At 42.0% G+C, this 26,056-nt stretch overlaps 1 protein-coding gene across 1 annotated transcript in view; it reads right to left on the bottom strand.

The window, feature by feature from the left end:
• LOC125881077 (disintegrin and metalloproteinase domain-containing protein 12-like) overlaps positions 1-26,056 on the bottom strand; it is a 116,567-nt gene that overhangs the window by 81,200 nt on the left and 9,311 nt on the right. Inside the window, exons 2-3 of the mRNA XM_049564031.1 lie at positions 18,558-18,679; positions 13,961-14,034 (exon numbers count right to left, since the gene is read on the bottom strand). Of these exons, the coding sequence (XP_049419988.1) occupies positions 13,961-14,034; positions 18,558-18,679 (196 nt within the window). The remainder of the gene's footprint in view (positions 1-13,960; positions 14,035-18,557; positions 18,680-26,056) is intronic.

Below are 26,056 nucleotides of genomic sequence, written 5' to 3' on the forward strand. Positions count from 1 at the left end.
TTTCGTTAACGAAAACTATGACCTTTTTTCCATGATGAAAACGAGACAATGATGAGCTAAAAAGAGATCTCGATAATAAAAACTAAGATGAAACCTATATTTCATTTTCGTTGATGAGACAAGACGAGACAAGGCGTGGCGAAAATGTTTGTGGTGGATTATCAGACATTGAAAGCCGAAAACTGCCATGCTTGTAATCATCGGAGCTAGCAGGGTGAATACATCTGTCGCCTTGATTCTAATTTCTGATACATGACTCATACATGAAACTAAAACTAGACCAAAACTATGAAGGACAAAAATATCTCATTCTAAGCTCTACATGCACAGATTCATGTAACTTGGTACAGCTGCAAACTCACGCATTGACCATAAGACTCACACAGCTGACTCTTTTCACAAGCTCCTACGCAGTGGAAAAAAAATGTATATCTGAATAACACTGTGGCACGAAAAGATAACACTGACAGTGCATTTCAAGACGAGACAGATCAACATGGTGTAACAGCAGCACCGTAAAACACTGTGGTCAAGCCAGCCATGGCCACCACACCACAGTGAAGTTACTTTTAAGTTGCATATTTGACAGACGCTCACTCCCGACTCAGCGGCGTCTTCTTACTCAGTTTCACCTGATGTTGGCAGTAGGAATAGGAATTCAATACCTTCGTGCTGACTTGTCAATATTAGTGAAAATTATAATTAAAAATTATACTAAAGTGGTCTAACCCCAGGGTGGGGGGCCCTTCTGTGTGGACTTTGCATGTTCTCCCCGTGTCAGTGTGGGTTTTCTCCAGGTACTCCAGCTTCCTCCCACAGTCCAAAGACATGCAGGTTAATTGGTAACTCTAAGGCCCCGTTTATACGACAACGACTTCAACTGAAAACGGTAAACTTTAGTTGCGTTTTGGCTGATCATTTACACGACAGCGGCATTTTGGGTGCCTGAAAACGCAACGATTTGAAAACGGGTTCCAGAGTGCAACTTTTTGGAAACGGCAGCGTCTCCGTTGTCATGTAAACTTGCAATATGCAGTTCCTCTGAAAACGGAGACTTTTCGCACACGCGCATTACGGTTCCAGTCACTAGGCAAGCCGACTGTCACAACAACAATGCCGAGCTCTGTTTGTGCTGCTCACCCTGTTGATTTGAAGTGAAGTGTAGATCTGTTACTGTAGCAACTCCACCTCATCTTCTATCCAGACAAAGTTATCTGTGCATGTTTTCGCCATTGTGTCTTCTTTGTTTTGGTTTGTAATCACCGTGTTGTAGAGGAAGAAAAAATGAATGAATAAATTAATGACTGACTGACTGAAGTGGTCTCGTGTAGCACACTTAAGACTCATTACTAATGTGTAGTTCATTTAATTCACGAAAACAGTTTAACAGAAAATAATGGCAGTTTTTTTAAAAGCTTCCATGTAAAGTGACCCAGTGACTGAAATTTAAAATATAATACCTTAATATAGGCTTTAATGCTTCTTATTTTTTATATTAACATTCTTTTTATTAAAAAAAATCACACTTCATGTTTAATTCATGTTCACAAACAGCATTGAAAGCTATTGTAATCATAAGAAGTTGATAACTGAAGTGTATAAGTCAATATTTAATCAGTAATACTTAATTAATATGAAAGTAATACAAGAAAGTAGGTCTGCAAAGAAGTCCCATATGATAATAATAATAATAATAATAAAAAAAAGTTTCCATATAAAGTTTGCCGAGAAGCTGCTCAAAATGTTTTGATGACCATATAAATTTTGAAGCAGTTTCACTGTACTGTACATTACTGTAGCTTTGGTCAAATCCAGCCACGGCTAGGGCAGAAGTGCATATAAAGTAGGACAAAAACACTAAATGGTGCAGATAAAAATAAAAACTGGTGCATGCAATTTTAAAAGTTACACGCACAAGAGGATGTGCACAGAAAAAAAAAGTATTTGGAGCTCTGTAAATAGTACCTCTTCTGCCTGATATAGTGGAGTCAAGAGCAGGCATGTATAAAACATGAGGTCATGCTCTTCATTCAAGGATTTTTTCTTAACACATTCACAAGATGGATGGAGAGTTGGAAATAAAGGAAATAATACGTGCTTATATTTTATCAGCTGTCTGGAACATGTTGAAAAGTGCAATAAATATTCTTGTGGATAAAGTCTTGTATTATGCTCTATTAAATGTTACAAAGAAGTTACATAAAGGTCTGAAAATTAATCACATGGTCTAGTCTGCATTCACATTCCCCTGTGACTTTTAATGTAATCTTACCTTAAAAGATGTATAGGCGCCTGTTTCAAAATGACACTGGCATTTACGGGTGAAATAAAATGGGTTATTGTTCAGACTCTGAATTGTTACTTTAATGCCAAAATATTGCACACCACGTTCATAATTATGCAAGGAAGGGCTCTTAAAGGATGAGTCATACAAAAGATGAAAAACAACAGGGTGAAAGCTGTCTGATTGTCTCTCTGTTTGCTGTCATGTCAACACTCCCCCTCCCTCATCAGCTAGCACCAGTTACCTAAATTGAAAGCATGATCAGAATGATTTGATTTTGGATCAGGCTTCTGAAACAAAGACGTCATGAAATGCATCCCCGCATTTTGAACTGCTTTTTTTTTTACTACTTGTACCGACACCCTCTCATAAAAAGAGGGCATTTTGTATCTGCAGGACCCTCCATAAGCTCTTTGGTGAAGGTAAGTAATGAGTGATGGTTTACCCCTCAGAGAGAAACTGCTGCTTACAGCAGATTTCAGTAGTCTGTGCTCTTCATGGTGAAGGGAAGGAGGCTGAGGAATAGATCTACCAGCTGGAGCCCCGAGACCCCCGTGGTCTGTCTGGTAAAAGGCTCAGAGTGGAGAGGGGAAGACCCCTATCACTGCACAAAATGTCTTCTTTAACAAGCCACTGAGTCTGATACTCAATCTTCATTTTCTGCAGTTTTATATTTTAAAGTCCCCTCCACGCAAACGAATGTGACTTTACTTGTTTGACCTTCACAGTGCAGGATGATGTATGTGCAGATTTTTACACTACAAGGTTTTCACATTATCTGCTGAAGAGGGAAAGTTTCTCCGCGCTCACCTTAAATCTGTGTTTTAGGCGTGTACACATGCTTTTGTGATATGACTAGTTTGGGGGGAAAAAAAAATCCTGGCACAATTTGCAACTAACACAGGAGTTTTGTGGAAACATGAGGCCTCCTGTGCACAAACTCTGAGAGTGGACTTCTCAGGGAGGTAGCAGACATGAGAAATGAGAATATTTCCAAATGCAGTTTTAAGATTTTTAACATGGTAATTGGAAAAAAACACAGTACTATGAAACACAACATTAAAACCATTGACAGGTGAAGTGAATAACATTGATCATCTCCTTACAATGCAATGTTCTGCTGGGAAATCTTGGGTCCTGGCATTCATGTGGATACCATTTGATATCCACCACCACTCAACCACAATGAGCCATGCCACACTGCTCAGAATTGGCCCAAGGAACCTGACACAAAGCTCAAGGCATCAACCTGGCCTCCAAATTCCTCAGATGCCAGTCCAGGACATGCCAATACCGCATCTTGCAACCCATGAGAAGCAAAGGATCTGCGGCCAACGCCAGACAGACACGACAGGGCACCCCCAGAAGTCCTGCGTCCATGCCTCAATAGGTCTGGGTGCTGGCACATCCTAGGGATGCTTGATCTGATTGGTATCTATAGAATTCGGAGGCCATGTCGACACCTTGAGCTTTGGGTCACGTTCCTCGGGGCCATTCCTGAGTAGTTTGTCAAGGGTGGCATGGCGCATTGTCCTGGTGGGTGGTGCGAATCAAGCAGCATCCACACAAATGCAAGGACCAAAGGTTTCCCAGCAGAACATTGCATTGTACCAAGATGATCAATGGTATTCACTTCACCTGTCTGTGGTTTTAATGTTGTGCATGATCTGTGTTTATCAGACACTGATTATTATTTAAAGCTTAGTATTGCCGATTTTGTAGTTCTGTGCCGATCAGAGAGCCCACTTGCTAATCAATCATTGTGTTCTGCTCATTCATTTAAAATATGTGGCAGTTAGTCTTGAGCCCTGCTTTTTAGCCTACGCAAAATTGACACAATAGAAAAACATCGGCCACTGCCATCAGTAAATGTCATCTTATTTGCTGATAGGCCAGTGGCAGTCAATAAGGGGAATATCGGCTGATGTTCAGCCAATACATCGTTGCATCGCTATATTTAAATATGTATCAAAGCATGTCTGAGAAGTTGTTTTACGTGAGTGGCAAAAGCCTCACATTACAAATTGTTACCTAATTTGTAAGATAAGAATAAAAGGGGACTGGAAAACTTGACAGAGAGAAAGTAACATCAGGTGAATGGGTTGAGTTGTTTTGGAGCTTTGAAGTATGCTTGGAGGTTTGGTTGGGGAGTTTCTAGACCAATAAAAGCTCCTTTATAGGACACATACAGAAGACAACATTAAAAGGACACCGTGAATGTGCATCTCACTCTGCTTCATCCTGAAAGAAGGGACAAGCCATTCTAAGAGCTTTCCAGTGTTAACTGGGCGCCTCCTAATTAATTAGGGACATGGAGTGGCGAGTCCACCTTATTAATTACTGCTCTAAGCTTGAAAATAATTGGAGCTTCTGAGAAGGCGATTCAAAAGAGGGAAGCTCTTTCCAAAAAATTCCCTTTTGAAGGAAGTAGTTAAAAGGCGCAGGCTCTGGACAGAGACGAGCCCATTTCCAAGGCTTGTCTTTGAAACTAATGAATCACAGTATATCGTGGCCTTGCAGCCGCAAGGGTAACAAGAAAGGTACAAAGGCTAGAGTTAACCTCAGTGCATCCTTCACCGGGAAGTAAGGTTTAGAAAATGGTGTGAGCATGTTTGAATTTTGCTGATGAGAATTTGTCTGCAGAAGAGAGAGAATAAGTGAGCACTGGTGGGAGCATGCAGTGTATCCAGGTTTTGTGTGTGTTCATGTATGTTAATGGCTGATGGAAAAGGCTGTTTGGGCCCTCTCCACAATTACTTTCACTAAACTGTACAGTACACACCTGCCAATGACTCGTTCGCCCACTATTTAACTGCCCATGCGTCTCCATGTCTCTGGGAATGTTGGCTAATAGATCAGAGGACAAGCTGATTACTTACTGACAGGGGATACAGATGTGTGCCTCAGATAAGACAATCAGGAGCAAGGCTCTATGATAATGTCATGTCCACAGTGATTACGGGAGCATGGCAGGAAGAGCACATACAGCATCTCAAGCTTTAATGCCTTAGTGGATAGAGACTTCAAGTCACCAGTTCATCCTGCCTTTCCTTAGAAACGTCTTCCTTCCCTCCCTCCCTTCTCATGATGAGCTCCTCTTTATCCACACGTTCTTACTCCAGCTCTACAACGAGGGGTTGTAAGGATGTTGGACAAGCGTGTAACTATGGAAACAAAGTATTTAATGGGATTTCAACAAGGGGAAGCTTTTGTTCTTATCCAGTTAATCTTCAGATAATTGGAGACTTGTGTTGCTCAAGAGGAATGGCAATTACTGGGTTTCGATTTTATGTGGTAAAAACACATTCACTGTTCATAAGATGTGTGAAAGGTTTAAAACTAAGATTTGAAAGACTGTAATGCCTTGTATAAACAACTTAAACCCATTTTAAAACACTCATAATCAGTCTGGGGACAAGAACAACCTCGGGTCAACCAGTAGATCAACCATTATAACATTTTCAATAAGCTACTCCAGTTATTATACTCTCTCCAAATCTCACTCATGTTTACACTGTTGCCTGACTGCATCTCGTGACATCTTGTGATATTTCAGAAAGAGACTTCAGTTCTCTATACTGGACCTGCACTGCACTGTCTATGTTTACGCCCCTGTGGAGATGTAAGTGGTATGTAATGCAACGTGATGGTCGGACACTGGTTTGCTGTGTGCAAGTAGATCTAAAGGTAAGATCTGCTATACCGGTCTGGTCTGGTGTTTGGCCTGATATCAACCGTTTTTTTCACCGGCCCAACCCAATCAAATGTGCCTCCCGAATTTAATCTGGAGGAGACCAGAGGGTGAGCACTACGCTTTTGCTACACCACCGTCACTGTTATCAGTGGTGACCGCCTGTAACCACTGAATTAGCGCAGCGCAGAGCAGCGGTGATTAGCTAGCCAGTTGGATACACGTGGCTGGATCGTCTACTGCAATAATGAACAGAGAAGCTCGGATTACAACGCACACAGAGGGAGCAAGACTCAGGAAAGCATTACTCCACTATATCTTTACAATGCAAATAGTTGTTTGCTGCTATATTAATGCTCTGACTGTCACATGAAGAACCTTTAAGGACCCTTCAGTACAGTGTTGAATGTCTGAAAGCCATGCCCAGAAACATTTTCCTGCAAACCTCATGAGTATGAAGAAGTTATTATAGACATTCAAATCTGTAATAAACACACTTTAAACTGTTCAGTTCGAGTGAGCACTGAAGCCCAGACTTGTGGAAGGATTTGATACACTCCTTGCCTCACTCCTGGCTTAATGACAAGAGGAAGGATTTGACACACATGGGACACATTGAGTTTGACGTTTCTTAAACAATCTGTGTGTGGCTCAGCAGCCAACGACACTCTACAACCCTACAAAAGAGGTCACAAAAGATGTATGTTTTCCAAAAGGGTTGGTTATTTGTGTGTCGTCTTTATCCTTCTGTTTGTCCAGCTCCCCAGGAGAGACTGTTTCCTGCCTGTGTTATGAATGAGACATGAGGACGTCTTATTGAGAGAAGCAACAGGTCACAGACCAGCAGCAGCCCAGCCTGAGATATGGAGTAAAAAACATCCCATAGACCCAATACGCAAACTGGGACAAATTGTGTCTGGATCTCGTCCAGGCTGAATTTTATTGTTCTTCCGAACACCACAGAGATAGAAGTTTGCAGCCAGGCCTTTCACTCAGGAAACACATCCTCTGCCTGCCCTCTGTCCAGGGAAAAGTCCTGATTAAAGTGTGTATGTTTGTCTCGCAGCACAACAGACTCCAAAAGATGGATAGCCAAACCTCCAGGCCCCTTATGCTTAAGGCTAAACAACATGATGAGCAGGGAGAAACCCCAAGTGCAGGCAACCGAGAACATCCTCCACCCAGCTGACGAGCCCCAGGCCTCCTCTCAGTGATCCTGCAGTCCATTAGAAAGGGAAACACGGATGGAAAGCATGCCGCCTGCTCAGCTTGGGACTCATATTGATATGCCTGGAGGCCTCACAGTCAAAGCCACAAAGCAGCAAAAGCTGCAAGAACAGCTTGATCATAAATAGTTCCATACCCAGTGGTCAAAGCTCAACAACCATCCCTACCACTGATTCGGATGTGCATAAGCTTCAGGGTTTCTCTGTGTGCATTAGGGACCTTAACCTTCAGGTAATAAAGAACAATGGCGCTATCTCACAAAGCAAATGGCATGTGAAGTTTCCGTTTAGTCAATGATTAATTAAATTGATCTGAGATGATGAGATGCCACCAGGGATTAGACTCTGGTGCAAATCTAGCAGAGCATGAGCAATACTGCTGTGCTAACACTGCACTGAGGGTAATTTAAAGTTTAATTTCCACCAGCTGGACTCACATTTTATCATGAGTACCTTCATACTGATAGCATCATCATTACCACCTCTGCTAATTAATGAAAACCTGAGCTCACTCCTGCAGGAAGCAGCCACCTTTCATGTATGGTCAGAGAGCTGACTACATTTTGATCATTTTGATCTCTAATCCTTGACATCTCCTGAAACAGAATTTTCCAATTTATATGTTTGGCATTGAACTTTGGAATCAAACTACTCATTAAAGAAGTGCTGCAAAATTAACATCCACTTCAGGGCTTTATCCACTGTTGGTTTTCCTGCATGAATGCTTCTCCAACTCTAAGCACGGAGGACTACAGTAGCTAATGATCAAAAATACACTGCTTACAAAAAACACTGGCAGCTAAAACCAATACTGTCTAGAGCACATGCTCTTCTCTTGTGGGTAATTTGTTGACTATTTCCCACGAGGCCCCAATTGATGAGGATACAAACGAATATGTCCTTCGCGTTTGAGTTTAAATGAGTCTATCTGCAGACGCCGTTGCACATAAAAATGTCATCTTCTTACAAATGAGAGCAAGCATCATTAATTGCTGAGTCACCCTAAAAATTGTTTATTTGATGTTGATACTCTAGAGCAGTTGGATGCAGAAGAAAGCTGAGAACAGAGCAGTGAAGATACAGCAAAACACAGATGCATAAAAAGGCAGCATTTCCACATGAAGAGGGCCTTGATCTCTCAGGCAGCCTTCTCTTGAACCATCATCTGGAGCGCCGGTTCACACGGTTGACATGTTGCTCCAGGCGGTGTGCGCCCTTTCCATCCCGACAACAGGCTGCTTTCAAAGGGTGTCCGGAAATGTAGGAATATCTGACGCCTGTGTCTCCTGCTTCCTCGACGCTTAATGCCAAAGAGCAGACACACCAAACAGTCTTCCATACTGGCTTGCAAACACACTGGCTTTGTACTATCGGGCGTAGTTTTCATCATGTTACAGCCTTTCTAAATGTCATCAGTGCCACTGACACAACGCAGCTCACCATCAGAGGAAGGAGCAGAGCTTTGGTGCAGGCAGACATCAGAAACAGCAAACATTTTCTCAGATAGTGATTGGAAATACTGACAAGGTAAGACAAGGGAACAGTTACAATGTCACCTTTGCATGGTTGTTGTTTTAACCAGACATCGTCACTGGGAGGAAGCTACAAAGTAACATCAGGGTTCCCACACATTTTCATGGACAAAGTTTCAAAACTTTTCCGTGAATTTTCAAGAATCCATAATACTTTAGTTTTCTTGCACCACTTTCCTAACCTGGAAATCCAGATGCCACGCCCCTAGCAAATTCTAATTTGCACTGCACGAGAATGTGGCCCCGACGAGCAGAGCCCACTAAATCGCTAATCGGACCAATCAGATCAGTCTATCTGACAGAGGCAGGCTCTGGGCGGGTGTAACATGATGAGGACAGCTCTGTGCCGTAGGAGTTGAAAAGTAAACAGCCAAGATGGCAGCTGCTGAAGACCTGCGTCCATTCAATTTAGCTTTGGAAGAAACGCTAAGCCAACTACACTTATCTTTTTCCTTGAGAGAGGAACAGAAAACTGCCCTAGAAGCCTTTGTTTCCAGGAAGGACGTTTTTGCTGTTTTGCCAACGGGATACAACAAAAGCTTAATATATCAGTTAGCCCCACTGGTCGGCAAACAATTGCTATCCAATTGCGTGCGGCGGTATTTGAAATGCCTCAGTTAGTGCCGCCCCTGGGGGAGGAGGGGTGTATTGGTGAGGGCCAGACTCAAAATCTTTCTAGATTTGAGTCTGGATTTCCAGGCTACCACTTTACCAATGTTTCCAAACATATGAGATTCAAACTCTATTCAAATATAATTTCAGCTAAGTGACATACATGAAGGGAAGGCAGGGAAAAATGAGGAAGCATAAGTGATGGTACACAAAACTTCAACTGCTACAGAAATTAAATTTGCATGTGGAAGGTTATCCACAGGAGATTACTGCTACAACCTCATTACACACAAAAGCTTTTAATGATTTTTACAAATTCAATGATTTTTCCAGGCTTGGAAAACAGGATTGTGAAATCCCGTAACAGTGGGAATCCTGTAATATCACAAATTTTGACTTACTATACACAACTATCATGAAGAGATTCATTGCAGTATGGGCCCTACCTTGAACCCTGCACAAAGCGGTCTGCACAGCACAACTGTTATTTCTAGTTTCAGACCAATGCAGTGATCATTTTCACATCCAGCACCCACATTTTGTAAGTAGCAAATGTACTTGCACCCATCTGTACACCCATGGGTGTGTTGGTCTTACAGTGAGGTGTGGTCAGGCACATGGATGATGTATTGTAATTTTAAGGCAGCAGAAAGTGATTGCATCATTGATCAACAAAAACCAAGGGTTCATCCTAATATCCCTCCTGGAATCCTCTATCCTCTGTGTTCCATCACTCGACCTGAAAATCAATTGACACCCGCCCTCTTGAAGAACATCTCAATTTATTAAATGTGCTCGGAGGAGTAGAGGAGAGAGGAGGCTTTCAGCAGGGAGGGAAGCAAGGATACACGAGTGCAGCCTTTACGGGAGTCTTTTACCGACCGACACACACCCCTGATTGGATATCAGTTATTGATTGGACAGCCCAATGGACTGATTTAATACATCACAACATCACTGGAGTTTCATACTCAGAGGGAAGACAAATTAGTGAGTTAATTCAAGCGTATCACTTCTAAGTATTTGTTTTCTGATTTTCCATCAACTTAAAAATCTGAACAAGAAAAGGAGCATAAAAAACCTTCGTTTATTAGAAACATTTTTCTGTTCACAATCTGTAATTTCCCTCATTAACTTTTATTCTTGAAACAATTAAAGTCAGACAGAGTCTGACTGTCAATAAGAAACATTTGTACGTCAGTGATTGTCATTTCAGTCACACGTGAGGCTGATCATTCCTGAGTCTCCGTGTGATGAGTTACAGAATTTCAATTTTCCCTGAAACATTTTGCCTAATGAATTATTTCCAGTGTTCAAAAGACACCATAGTAATATTCTGGATGATTAAAAAAGAAACCCACAACCAGAATATCAATAAATACAGATACAAATGATTGATAAATCATATAAAGGCATTCTGTGACTGTGCCAAGATGCGAGGAAGAGACGCAAGTGAGGGAAACGTGGATTCAAGATCGGGTATTGGCATGAACCCCAAATCTTAAGTCAATGGCTCAGTATTTTCCTGCAATTGAAAGGACACATTATTCAGTTAGTAAGATGCGCCTCCACAGGAGGGTTCACAATGCTCGTACACTCTGCTTGTTACACACACAGGGAGGTACAAAGGGGTTGCAGGTGGGTGAAATAATGCATCATTAATGAGGAAAATATCTCTAAAATTTGAACGTAGCAGAGAGCAGAGCAGAGCTGCTGTCCAGCTCTCTATTAAGGGAGACGCTGTGCATATTTAAACACAAGGAGCAGTGTAACTTCACTGATTATTTCAGAGTTTTTGTTTCCTCTGTCAGGTTTAGTTTTGCTGCTTAGATGTCCCAGGATATTTGCTGCAGTGACATTTCTGCTCTTACTGCATTACTCTCAACAGAGAAACACCCGCTTCTCCAATTTGCCGAATCCACCATGTAAATTGGTGCGGCAAGTGCAGGTGCACCTGACTTTTAAAGGGAATGGGATATGACACTCTGACTGGTTGAATTCATGCTACACTCAAAAAACACACCTTTGATTAATTAAGGGACTAAATACAACCACTTTGACCCTTGGGTTTTATTTTGCACCCAGATTATGTGCCGTACAGCCAAAGTGAAATTGGACACACCCTAAATGCACTTGCGCCATCATAGATCATTTGAATAGCGCCCCATGAAGTCAATAGCTCATGACTTTTTTTGAGACTATCTGTCTCTGTTAAAGTCACCAATTTGTCACGAATGGATTGATGGTATGTGACAGCTCAGCGTGCCGTCGGTGTCAAATGGATTTGAAAGATGAGAATATCTGAATTCTACGTAAGAATATGATGAAACTGACATTCGCTGCTTAGTATTAAAGTTTCACATCGAAAGTTTCAAATCAAAGCGGGTATATAAAGTCACAGATTGTAGCTTAAAACTTTTTGTTCAGTGTGTAGTTCACTGAGGACAAATTTAATTCCCTAAAGCTGTTGACTGGGCTCACTAAGAAGAGGTTTGTTTTATTGGGCCAAAACTGTTATAACAGGGCTCAAGCTGAAGTTTAAACATAAGACCTTCAAATGTCAAAGTTACAACCTCTACAATAAGTCAGTCGCCAAGCTAAAATAACATATTAAGGAGACTTAAGGTCAGATATTTAATCCATTGAGTTAAATAAAGATGACTTAATTTTTGCAATAAATGGGCTTTAAAACAGAAACAAAGTCTGTAATCATTTCAAGCAGTTTGCGATAAACTATGCATGCACCCCAGCCTTCCTAGGCAACCTCTAGTACTCTCTTTTACACTGCAGGGGTGATGTGAGTTCAGACACACACTGAGCATTCACCTCTCAATACAACAAAAATGATGGCGTTCAGCTGTGCAGCACACCTTGCTCGTGCTTTGTTGCCAGCGCTATTTATTAACAAAGACCTGGGAAAACAAAAATAAATCTGAGGGTTTAAACCAAATCATTTAATTCTGGACCACATCTTTTTTTCCCCCTCCTCTACTGATGCCGGCTGTGTTTGAACAACTGGATTTCATCAGCAGCATGTGGCCAATCTGCCAGCAACCTCAGACAAAAAACCCTCACTTAATGTCAGCGCAGCAGGTTCGGTTCTGGCTCCGGCTCTGGCACACTGATCCGCAGAGCAAACTCGCTCAATAGCACACATCCTCCTCAAATCCACATCCTATTTGCGATTCGTCTTGTCAAACATGCGTGGCATGAAGTAGTTTCTATTTTGATTCTCTGAAGTGGTATTTTGACTTATCGCAGGGGTGTGTGAGAATCCGCAGATGATGAAAATCCAGCCCTTGCCGGTAATTAAACCTTGTTATCCAGACTTGCTATAAGTGTTGAGAGTAAATTCTGACAGATTGGTATTTGGAATGCATGGAGGTTTGTTTGAGTAAAGTCTTTCCATCATGCTCAAGCTCATTAGAAAGATCTAGATTGCACCTCTCCGTCGTCTGTGTTTGTTCCTCTTGGCCCGGGGTTTGAGCTCAGCTGTGGACTTTACATTTAATGCTATTGGACAATGATGACAGTTGTGCTGGATGAGGGCGATGCATGGGAATGCAAGGTGTTTTTCCACTGTAGCTGATCACAGGGGGAAAGTTTGGTTCCCATTCTGAAATGAAATGTTTTCACTGTAAGAGGACGTAATTCCCTGCTATAAATGGAGCTGGTGAAAATGTGACAATCTGCAAGTCAGCTTTGCAAAATCCCCACCTGTGCAAAGCTGGAATGTTATTCGACAGAAGGACTGAATGTGATTTCCCATCAAAATATTTTCAAAGTAGGTAAGCCATAAAATTGCGGTCGCTGGTGTTGAAAGCTTTGTCCCACAGTCTGCAGGTGGAATTTACATATATTAAGTCTGGGAAAACAAGTGAGATTCATGGCTGACTCTGACATAAAAACCCATCCGCTCTCTCCCTCTTTGCTTCCCTCTCCCTTTTTGCTCTCTATCACACAGACAGCTCTGCTTGTTCCTGGTTGCTCATGTGTGGCAGCAGAGCTGGATGGAAAACATATTGCTCCATCAATCACGTCCCATTCTTCTCAGCAACACCGAGGTTGTCTGAGAGCCGAGGCCACGTTCAGTCAGCCCTCGTGTAAAAATGCAAAGATGACAAATATTCCTCCGAACAGATCCAGACTCTCTGTCAAACTGTACCTATTCTGATAACCTGATCTCTTTCAAATGATGTTCCCCCCCGTGCCGGTCCCTTGACTGACACTGTGTTGACAGTATCTTAATATACAGAGTGAGGAGTGTGTGCTGCGTTCAAACAAAAGCCGCCTTCTCCCCTGTGTTATGCCAATAGATCAAATAAAAAGATAGAGGGAGAAGAAGGAGGAAGATGTCGGTTTACATCAATGTCTGGCTGATGTATTCAGGAATTCCTGTCTTTCAAGTCTTTGTTTCAGCACACGAAAAAGACCAAAGCACGGAGAGCACTGCACTAGCAGTGAAAGAGAGAAAGATTTCCCCCTTTCCCTGGCTGTTATGTGTAACACACAACTTGGCTACAGTCCCGGTTGTAGCCCCTGGGCAGTGCATATGTCACCCATTTGTACTGCGGAAAGCACTCTAAGGCCAAGTATGAATGGAGGGAACACTTACTCGTTTTTCTCCAGAGCCAGGAGCAGCTGCTCACCTTCCGCTTCAATCAGGAGCTTCAGTGATGCAGGATGACTCTGAAGAGAAAACAGACAGGAGAGGGGATGAGAAAGATTGGTTATGGAGTCAGCCAGACAGTGTTTTGATTGAAGGGAGATGACTTTGGTTCTCTGGTAGCTAGCATGGTTTGGATATGAGAAAATAAATGGGTGCTGTGTGGCAATAAAACAAAAAAACAGCAAATAGTTCTTAAAAAGCTTAATTACAATCCTGATGAAACTTTGACTGAGCCACCCAGCGCTGTGAGAAAACATGCGAGAAAGCTGTTTTCAATTGAGTGGTTCGGAAATCCTTATGAAGCGACTTTGTACCTAAGAACAAGGGCTGAGAGGATTAGCTTTATGTTTCTATTCCATTTGACATTAATCCCACAGAATGCCACGAGTCTTCGCACCCCTGAGTTACAACACTGAGAGAGACCGTGTGTCTCTGTTAGAGTCAGATGAAGTGGCACCGAGTCGTACATCACTCCTGTCGGTCGTGCTGTGCACACACACGCACTCATCCTCACCACGTCTTGTGTGCTGCGCTCTCGCTCAGGCACAGAAACACACACAAAAACTCCCTCTGTCTCACATTCTCCATCGCTTGGCAACCACACACACAAACACATTTCGCTCACGTAGTTCAATCTGGGTCAACTGTGGCAAAGAGCGCCGCTCTGGGTTAAGTCATCCATCACCCCCCGTGGAGAAGAATGTCTAGTGGATCATAAGAGGATATGGAAGCAGAACACTTAAGGTTTTAGGCAGTATCATCATCGCAAAAGCCATGTGGGACTGAACTTCCAGCTATTTTCTGTTCCGACAGCTTCCTATATGCACGCTTTGACCTCACTCACCCCGCGCAGTGTTTGTGACGACTGCCATTTTCTAACTTCAGGGAAAACATAGATAGTACACTGATTGTTTGTACTTGTTATCAGGGGAGTAATATATTCAAATCAGCTCTTAAATTCACCTTCATTATTAGTGTTCTTTAATTCGCTGATCGGGAGTTTTGTTTTGTTTTTTGGGTAATAACATCCCAAAGAAACCTTGTGGCACCATGTCTGTTTGGTTAAGCTAGAACAAATTAATTCACTAATGAATTGACTCAATAACACAACCTGGAAACTCAAGCTGTGTTTTTAAGTCTGCCTGGCAGCCATGTATTTTGTTTTTTTTATAAAGTCTGGGATTATAACACCAAACAGAGCCAAGGAGCCCAGATTTCAAAAACATTGCATTAATGTTCCATCAGACTGTGTGGTGTTGTCTTCCTATCTTAGATGCAGATACTGTGCAGCCGTCTGTGCTTAAATATACCCACACTATACCTACACCCACACTACTTCTCCACTCCTAGAGCCAACACTCTTCAGTCATCTCACTTGTACAGTGTGTGCTACGGTTTGAACCGTTGTGCTAGATTTGTGGTTACAACATATGATATGAGGGGTTTCCAGATTTTATTAAATTGTTGGAGCCTGTCTTTCAGGGCCCATCTTACCCTTTCCAACTGGAGTCTGTTAGTTAAATCCTCTAGCCACATCTGAGAGGTAGGGACTGTTGTGTGCCTCCATAAAATGAGAATTAATTTCTTTGCTGTTATGAGGCAATAAGAGAGAAAATGCTGCTGTGTCGCATTTAGCTTTCTGAAGGTCTCGGATATTCCAAGAATAATGAGCAGAGGCTCTGGCCTGATCGTAGTGTTCATGACCTCAGATATCAATCCAAAAAGATTGAACCTTTGGATATAAAGCAAATTTATGTAGAAGGGTCACACGTAGGCGACACTTCTGGGTAGATATTATGTAGTTTCTCCTTTGAGTAGTGAAGCCCGTATGTAATTTTAAATTGGATGAGACGGTGTATTCTAATATTTGTTGATGCAAGATGTTTACTTTAATTTGAATTAAAAGTAAAGGTATGCAGGATCCCCCCCCCCCCCAAAAAAAAAAAATATAACAGGCCTGTCTAACTGCAGCCTGCAGGCCACACCTGGTCCACAAGCAACCTCTGAGTGGCCCCAATTTTACTGGCACTTTTATTGGTACTTTTTAAAGCTTTGGTTTAATTCATTATTATTCTGTCATTTCTGTTTGTCATTGATGCTGCTCTGTTCTGTTCCCTAGGGGTCTTTGCTGCTGCACTCCCAGCCTTAGGCTTTCCATGTATGCGCATGGAAGGGCAGGGAGGTGTGCTCTTTCTGCCTCAGGCTTTTCTCACATGTGCATGGAGAGCGGAGAGGAGTGCTCTCTCCATCTTCAGCTTTCCACATGGGCTCGCGTAGGGGCAGAGAGGCGCCAGAACAAAGCCATATCGCCAAATATCAAATTGCAATGGAAATTAAGTTTTCTTTGACTTGTTACTGTATGTACAGTACAACCTTTGCCGGTAAAAAGCCAATACTTTATCACTACACACAAGCTGTCTGCTTGTAGTTTAACTGTTTAGAGTCAAATTTACCAGAGGTAGCCGTCCTGTTATTCTCATCAGCTGCAAAAGGAGGCACGCAGAGGACAGGAGCAGTCACCGACAATGACTGATGTCTGTGTTGGTCATTCTTCATTAACATTACTTATTTACTTTCAGTATTGTGACCTCAAAAATATTTTTTATTTTGGGGCGTCAGTGGCTTAGTGGTAGAGCAGGCGCCCCATGTATAAGGCTGTTGCCGCAGCGGCCAGGGTTCGAATCCAGCCTGTGGCCCTTTGCTGCATGTCATCCCCCCCTCTCTCTCTCCCCCTCTTCACACTTACCTGTCCTGTCCAATAAAGGCAAAATGCCCTAAAAATATCTTTAAAAAATTGTTTATTTTATTGACATTTAAAATTGTTTCACTGAGTTTATATTGTGGCTTTGTTGTTGTAGACATGGCAGTTGCTGCCACATGCTGTATAAAGAATACATCCAATGATTTTTTTCTCAACTTTTGACCTCAGAGGAAAACGTCATGAGGTGAGGTGTGTCCATGTGTGTGTTTATGGGAGACAGATGGGAGAGGGAGAAGAAGGGATACTGGTAGAGAGATACAGAGTGTGTTATTGGTTACAGTTATTGTATATTAAAGTTTAGCTCTAAATTCAAGAGGCAGAGTGCTGTAAACTTTGAATGAGTCCAATCTTATATTTAACTTCCTGAATATTTAATCTGGGGTTGAATTTTTTTCACAACAGTTTTAAAAGCAAAACTTGATTCTAAAAGACTTAAGATCTTAATTGGTGGCCAAAGATCAAACCCCCAACAGCCAACAACACACACACACACACGCAAAACATGAAGCCAAAACCATCCTCACATTTTCGCTATTCTAAATCCATGCCCATTTCTGCTGTTTACCTTGTGGGTATCACAATGAAAGCTAAAATAGTTGCCACTATAGTAACGGCATGAATCCCTGTCTCTGAGTATCATAAGGGCCAGTTCCCATGCCACATTTTTGGGCCCTCAAATCCACTGAATTTCAATGTAGACGTGTGGTGGGCATGCTCAAAAGTGAGAGTGCCCTAAAATAAACAAAGTTCAACTTTTGGAATGCAGCAACATGCACCACATGTCATGTGATGAGGAACAACCAATCACAGCCAGCAGATATCTTTTCTTTCTCTCAAAAATATCAGTCTTTTTTATGTAAAGAGTAGAAGTTGGTCATTTTAGTGTACGGCTACCCAGAGCTTTACCAGGGACCCAGGGACAGATGAAAGTTCTGGACAACACATTCTCATTCTGACCTCGTCACATATAGACGTTTTGATCATGGACTTTCCACGTCCACAACGTGAAAGGTACCCCGGGTGCGTTGATGCTCTGGGACACAGTGTCAAGTTCTGCCTGTTACATGCATTGTCTTCTTTCAAGATACACTTCTGTTTTCCCAGGAAATAAATGCACTATGGCGGTACAACACCACAAATTGACGTTTAACACACATGGTTGGGTTTAGACAACAAGAGCACGTGGTTAGGTTTAGGAAAAAAGATCAGGGTTTGGCTTTAGAGTCATACGGGATGCTAACACTGCTCTCTGGGGTGAAAGTCGTGTTGGTTGGACCCATGCACCACCCCTCCGGCCCGCCCCACTCAGACTTTCGCCGCCTTAACTTTCGTCCTTGTCCTGCTGCGTTTCCCCCTGACGCCACCGGGTGTCCTTAAACTATAACGGAAACCAGCTGCGCATCATGCCGACGTTAAAGGACACCTTTTTCCATTGGTTTCTGACATCGCAAGTCACTGCCTGAGCACTTGATTTTGAAGACTTTGGAGTGAGACTGGGCTCTTCTGGAGAATCCAAAAAAAGATTTTGATATTGCTTTTATGAGTATATTAATGTGGAAATTTGGACCTTTTGGTGGTGCTACAGCAAATGTAATGAAAATGATGAAGAGAGATGAAGAGGTAACCAAAATCATTAGGAGTCATATGCAGGAAACCATAATTATAAATGCCAGATTTCATGACATCAGTTACGTCAGGATATCTGGAGCAGTGTAAAAGAAAACACAGAGCAAATGTGTAAAAAATAATCTGTTCAATTTTCATCCACTACTTCCACTTCACCTCGGGTTTGAGCTGGCTGATGGGTTTCCAGTCTTGTCCAACAAGCTGAAGAGGTACTGTGGTCCCATAGTGTTTCTGCTTTGCTGTTGGTCTGTGCTGAACAGTCGTGCTCAAAAGATTCCCTGTAAGAGAAAATATATAAATACCATGTGAGAATACACAAAAAACTTCAAAGTGTTCCTCCTTTAATCTAAAATCTCTCAGCATCTGTAAAACCAGACCATGTCCATCTTTGCGAACACAAATAATGGGTACATTTTCTAAACTGATTTTAAACAAACAACACGGATAATGAATTCCTCCCCGCTATTAGAGGCCTGAGCCTGGTGTTCATTAACGACATCAGAACACAACCTGACAGTAAAGCTGCCTTGTAATATTAAGTGTCACTTAAACAAAATCACAGTACTTGTATTTGATGGCTATTCTGAGTCGGCGACACACAAATAATGAATGTTTTTGTTTTTCATAACTGACAATTATCTACGCTGAAAAAATGCCATCTCCGCTATGTCCTCGCCCTTCCTGAACATATGTTCACCCCCCTTCTATATGCTGTCAGTAGAACGGAGCCCGTCTGCTCCGTCATTAAGACATGAATACAACAGCACTAATCAGCACTCTCAAACATCAAGCAATGAGAACCGAAGCCTGTGGTGAAACCGTAACCACCCCCTCTGCCACTCACGCTCCATAAATCTCCACAGTTCAGCAAACGAGTTTTGAGCGTGGAGCTGGGGTTGCTGCTGCTGCTGCTGCTGCTGCTGTGATAACTCCTAACACAGGGCTAGTGTCCAGGATGCAGTGCAGGGATTAGACGTAGCTTTGGGGCATTGTTCCCAGCATGCTTTTATCTCCTCTCTCTGTGTTCTGACAGGGTGTTAACCGAGCCTCCGAGAGAGGCTACAATTCTCTGAGCTCTGCTGCGTTGCCAGTCGTTTAAGAATATATTCGTCCCCAAAATCCAATACTGATGTCCCCAAGCGTGCCGCCAGGACCTGAAGTGGCAGAAAAACAGTTACTATCCCAAGGAAGCCAACCACTTACAGCTGAAAAAGAAGCTGCAATCGCTCTAAACATACATCATGAGCACACAGAGAGTGGGAATGCAATAGTTAGAGCCACTGGAGGACGTTGCTAACAGGGTTCCTGCAGTAATCAGCTCCCTGCAGCGGGGAAGCTATTTCCAAGCTTGGGTCTCTTACTAAAACAGCAGGGGTTGTTAGCACCATTTGTTTCAGTGCAAACATCCTAAATCAAATGTTTGCTTGTTGTTTTTTTTTTTTTGTTTTCTTCCACTGATGCTCCGTCGAGTGTTTCCAAACAGCAGGGAAACAGATTTAGCTTGAGGGGTGATGTCAGTGGACTTGTGAGAAGTTATGCGTGTGGTCTGGGCGTTATTTATGCTATGTTTTGAACTTTTGTTACTTCTTAATTTTGAATCACATTTCAAACAAATATCAACACACTCAAGGGGACGCGGATGATTATTACCAGCAGATTCAAGGTTCCTCTTTCGAGGTTCACATCACTTCTGTCTCTCCACGCATGACTCACCCAGCTAAATTGCTGAGTCTGCTTATTATCCAGCATTAATAACCCAGGTCAGGCGCAGCCCCCACCACCACCACCCCCCACCCCCCCGACCCCCACCAGCCGAGCTTTGTTCTGGTTCTCCTCTGAGGAAACCACCACTCTGGAGTTCATCACAGCGCCTCTCCAGCTGATAGCGGAGAGCCAGAGGTGACCAGCTCAGCAGTCCTCATCCAGCTCCAGCCTGATGATGAGAAGCAGGCTCCGGCAAGGAGGGGACGGCAACACACACACACACACCAGCGGGAGAAGCATCCTACCCTCATTAGTCCCAGAAAACCACACCGTCTGGGGGAGGTGGGCATGCTGAGTAAGGGAACGCATGACAACCTCTGTGAAAAGTACGGATGGATAAACACAACAGATGAGGGGAAAGCAGAGAGACGTTTTGACAGAGAAAGGTCAAGTCCACATTGTGGTTAGCCGATCCATGAGAAAACACACACAGACGGAGCGGCCTTTTCTGTGGCATGTTCCACATCAACTTTGAAGACTAGATTTGGTGACTTCAAAGTCTGCCAGTGAATGACCATTTTGTTAATGTGGTGTGCTATGAGATTTAATTCCCTCTTATAAATGGTATTATATTAGTGGAAACAGTCTGCAGTCTCAGTTTTTTTTTTTTTTTCCCCCAGGGTTCTTGGGAGAGACATTTGGTAAAGTTAGAGCGTAGCGAGGCTGTGGTGTGCGGAGTGTGTAAGTGGCTTTTGTTAGCTAGAATGTTATAAGAGCCACCAGAAGCATTAAGGGAGCGGTAAAAGTGGCACCAGAACCCGAAGCCTTATTTATATGTTCAATAAAGGAGAGTGTAAACAGAGGTCTTAATAAAGCAGAGTTCTGGCCATGATCAGCTCCCTTTATGCTTCAGCGTATACAAGGAGAGTTTGTGCCATTTATATTGCCTCAATAAAGTCAATGCTAGGTGGGAGGATTGTGTGACTGTGTGTGTGTTTGTTCTCGTGTGGGTGACTGAAATGTGATACAGACCTCTGACTGGATAAAGTAATTAATTTGGCTTTCCCCAGCAGTGTTGTTAAGAGAAAACTAACAAAACCTATTATGTACTCAGTATGTACGGCCATTGTTTGGTTGTTTTAGTGGTGTAGCAAATTAACAAAAGCACAGATTAAAGGGATACTTCACCCACAAAATGATTATTTGTATATCAATTACTTACCTCATGCTACGCTGAAAATGTGAAGACAGCTTTGTTTTTCTCGCATGCCCCCACGGTGAATGACGAATCCAAAAAAAAAAGTCTTGATGAATTGAAGTCATATGTGACCACATTTAACAACAACAAAACTGTATCAAAACATCCGTTAACAAAGTCTCACACAACTCATGCAGTATAAACATAGTTTTATTTATCCAGTCATACGCTCAGTACTTCCCAAACAGACGGACCTTTCCAGCAAGGAGCTTAAGTAGAAGTGGAACTTATCTATGTTCTCTTCAAAGCCAGACTCCACTGACGTATACATCACTATGACTTCAATTCACCATGAATTTTCTCAGTTATAGATTCTTCATTCGCAGGAGAAAAATTAACAAATTTATTTTTGCTTAAACCTTAGCAATAAAAACACTTCCACATACAGGTGGCACTTGAATTCTGTTCGTGCAATTGTTTTAAATTGTTTTTGTTTGTTTTTTTGCTGGAATAAAAGCTACTCTAGGACTTTCAGGAAAGCTGCATTTGTTAACATGTCTGTCGCTAAATGCTAGCCTGTGCAGTTTGCTAGCCAGGAAATTAAATGCACTTTTTCATTTTACTCTTTAAGGGAACCATTGTGCTTTCTTTCACGCATGTAGCGCCTCCAGCAAACTTATATTTCAAATTAAAGATAATTCAGTTTTGGTAACTTTTAAACCAATCAGAGGCTTGGTCGCTGCCAGCCTGTAGCGTACAGTCAGCAAATTACGAAGTTAGACGTACATGTAGTGTTTAAGGGCACCTTAAGCTAAATGTGCACAACTACACTTTTAAAGTCGTCAAATCGTGGTACTGTTGACCCTACACAACTTGTTGTCTTTGAATCAAGAGTCTTGAAGTTGTTATGGTTTTACTGAGCAATGACTGTTTAAATATGACTTTGCTGTTGACTTTTTGGATTCTTGGTTCACCGTGGAGGCATGCGAGAAAAGCAAAGTTTTCTTCACATTTTAAATGTAACACAAGGTGAGTAATTGATGTACAAATGATCATTGTGTGGGTGAAGTGCTCCTTTAAATAATTGCAGGTCAAAAGGCGTCTAACTGGGCTAAATTTGACTGCAAGGTTTTTGAGGTCGGAGGTTCCCAACCTGGGGATGGGATCTCCCAGGGGGTTTGTAAGTAAATCTGCATTGTCGTGTGTTTACTGACAAGATGGACAAGGAGGAAAAAGTGTTTCTGATACTCAAGTCAATTGTGAATGGTTTCCTGTCTCTGTTCCTATTGTGGCATTCTCTTTGACTTAGTCTTTACCCGTATTTTGCTGTATATTATTGTATGGAATCACTCCATGCTCAGTAATCTTAAACTTACCGTTTTAATTCTAAAAGCCAAACCATAAACAGGGGTTACTTATTAGCCATGGATAGAAACCTGTATGCATTGCACCTTCTTTGCATTTTACATATGAAGCAATGTCTTGTGCATTTGTCCTTGTCAAATAAACAAGTAAATAAATACATAAACAAAATCATGTTTATTTTTTCTTGTGAAATATTGGATTCATTGACCTCTTCAGGATTAAAAACTTCTAAAATGAAGCAATCAGAATAAAGGGACATCACAGGCGAATGGAACTTGTGATAGGGGGGTAAAGGGTCACAAGTCAAAAGGTTGGGAATCCCTGGTCTGGGTCAGTCAGTAGTTGGCTTTGTCATGGTTCCTGTAGCTTAAGGCAGGTTAGATTTATCACGTTTTTAGGCTTTCTTAATGCCTCTTGGAATCAAATTTAAGGCAGTTATACAATAACCAAAACTGAAGACAAAAAAAACACAAGAGCTGACATAAACTACTAGAGTTAGGGACAATTTTGCCCAAATGTTTATTGTGACACAAAACATGACTTGGTGTTTCTATCTGTACATACAGGATTTCACTGCCTTGATTCCCACTGTGCCGAGTGTGAAAAACTTCTTGCGTAACATACCTCAAGACTTGTATGCATTGCCTTGAACCGGTTTCAGCCATGCCACAAAATCTAGGTTAAAAATCCAATTTTGTTGAATTGACACCTCCCCACTTCATCCAGGGCATCGTGACAGCTAGCAAACAGTGGATCCTCTGCTCTGAGCATCCCGGCCAGAAACAAATATGAGTGTTTTTGGTTCACCATCCTAATCTGTGAGACGTTTATGGAACAGGCACTCAGTAAATTATTTTTTAAAAGTAGATGTTACCAATCATCTTAAGCTTTTACAATGCAAAATCAGAAACAAAACATTTAGTAAAATCCTACTTCCCATGTCTGAGCATTCACCAATTATGGCATTATTTGTAGATGAATGAATTCAATGCCTTTGAAAATATTTTAACGATAAACAGGAGCCCTGTTTTTAGTTTGTGGCCCCTTAAAACAAAGCATACTTGTTGCTCATTGTCACTGGTTGTACATACCTGTTGGTTATGAAGAGACCGATCAAAGAATAATTTTTACAGGCACAAAAAGGCAAAATGATCAAGTCATTCACAAGAGAAATTTGGTTGAAAAATGAAGTTTAAAGTTAAAGTTAAAGATAAAGTTGTTTCCACGGCATTACTTTGACCTCTTTCACTTCTCAAACAAAGTCTGGCCTGTTTTAACTTCGATATCCTACTGTGTAGCTGGGTAAAGTAAATCAGCGCTTGCTGGAGTAGTTTACAGTTCCTGATGGTATTTCACAGTATAGAACTCTTTATCAGCACTCTTGAATTAATGCATTCTCCACAGCCTATGAGCTGCTGGTCCAGGGGAACACATGACCTTCCTCAGTTCTTTGCAGATGTCAAGACGTCCTTTCTTACTGCCCTTTTCACAACTCCAGGCCTTCTCTTCCCCCTTCCCGCTGTACCACCAAAACAAATCAACAACTGTTCGGCTTTATTAAACCCCAGAGCCTGCTTCCTCGCAACCAGCTGCAACTCAATCCTTGACAGGCAACCATGAAATAATATATTCATAACAATCTTTGCTTTTCCAACACAAATGGCATGCTGTTCTTTTCATCTGCACACTTGATGATGCCATGCCCCCCACATGTGCACAGGTCCTCGCTAAGATGGGATACAGGCTACACACACGTGCACGGCACACATCAATAAAAGAGCACTCCTAATCACAGTCACCCTTGCCTGATGGCTGGCGCAGGAAAAGCACACAAGGACATACTCCAAAGTCACTTTGACAGCAATTCTTTCCGATCTTGAGAATATGTCAGATTGAAAATGAAAAACAACGCCTTTGGCAGCTTGAATGACACTCTTTGACATGCAAAAATCCCCTGAATGATACAAAAACAAGTGCAGAGGAGACGCACTTGAGATGATTCCAGCATTGTTTGACACGGGTGGACACTGTTTAGTTACCACTCAAACCACGAGAAGGAAATGGACTTGAAATAAGAGCATGTGGAATTAATTTGGGCAGAGTGATGAGTTAAAAGTGGCCCGTTTCGAGCAGAACTATGACACAACTAAGACAAAAAAAGGTATGAAAGAAACAGAAAAACATCTCTTTCACTGGTTCCATATGGAAATGTGCTCTTGATAAAGAAAATCTAATAAAATGATCACTTTTTCTCCATCAAGGGGCATGTATCCACTGCTGTTTTTATCCACATTTGGTGGATGTCTTTAATCAGAGCACTGACAAGATTGGGGACATGATCCAGCAAACGTTTCTGTGCCAAAAGTTGGTCCTGACATCAGCCCATGGGGGAGAAACTTGGTTAATGTTTGTGGCTATTCTTCATCTAATAATAGGTGATTGACAGGCATGCCACAAACTCAATTTATCCACAATCAGAGTGGGCAAATTATGCTAATTCAAACAGAATGGTGATTGGGAATAGGATGATGAATGATACATTGGGAGGAGGCAGACGCTCTTTCATAAATGACCTTGGAGACAAAAGCAATGAACTCTGCTGCCTTTCCTTATCTCTTTCTTTCTTTCATCATCCTCTGTCCAGGCCTGTGACAAATCATGATTGTTAATATTGACTGTCATATCAATACTTTTTTTGATTAAATGCGAATTCTTGTTCTATAAAAAGTCAGAAAAAAAAATGAGAAGATGAGCCCAAGATGTCTTTAAATTGCTTGTTTTGATCAAGCAGTAACATCTGGGGCTGAAAAATAAAGCCAGTGCCGAGTGCCAACAACTGCAGTTCCTCAAATGACCACTTGGGGCTGCCTCCAAAAGCAAGTCAATCCCCATTGACACCCATGTCAAAATGCCCAACTTTACAGCAGAAGTAAACATTTCACAGCCTGGTACAAAAAACAGTGTGACCTCCATAACTCATTTCCCTCTTCATGACAACTGTGCGTGACTTTTAACACCTGTTTTAATTTTAATAAGGCTTAAAGTTACGCATACTTAAGGGTGGGGCCCCTTGAGTCACAGGTTGTCTGTGAGGTGTCACCACAGTCTGAGTCAGATCCACTACTCACTCCTCCACAGCTCCACCCTCTATAACCAAATAGTCACAAAATATAGTCACTTCTGGCTCCAAATATCCAAGATTGCAACTGCCAATATGCGGAACTTGAGGCCACAGACCAAAGGGTGATGTCACAGTGGCTATGTCCATTATTTTTATACAGTCTACGGCTTTCATCAACCAATAGTCCCAACCCTGAACATATTCAATGTCAGTTTATCAGTGCGAAAACCATGACCACCTGATTAGGTGATTCATAAAGAATTAATC

The sequence above is a fragment of the Epinephelus fuscoguttatus genome, linkage group LG20, assembly GCF_011397635.1.
Source record: "Epinephelus fuscoguttatus linkage group LG20, E.fuscoguttatus.final_Chr_v1".
Lineage (NCBI taxonomy): Eukaryota > Metazoa > Chordata > Actinopteri > Perciformes > Serranidae > Epinephelus > Epinephelus fuscoguttatus.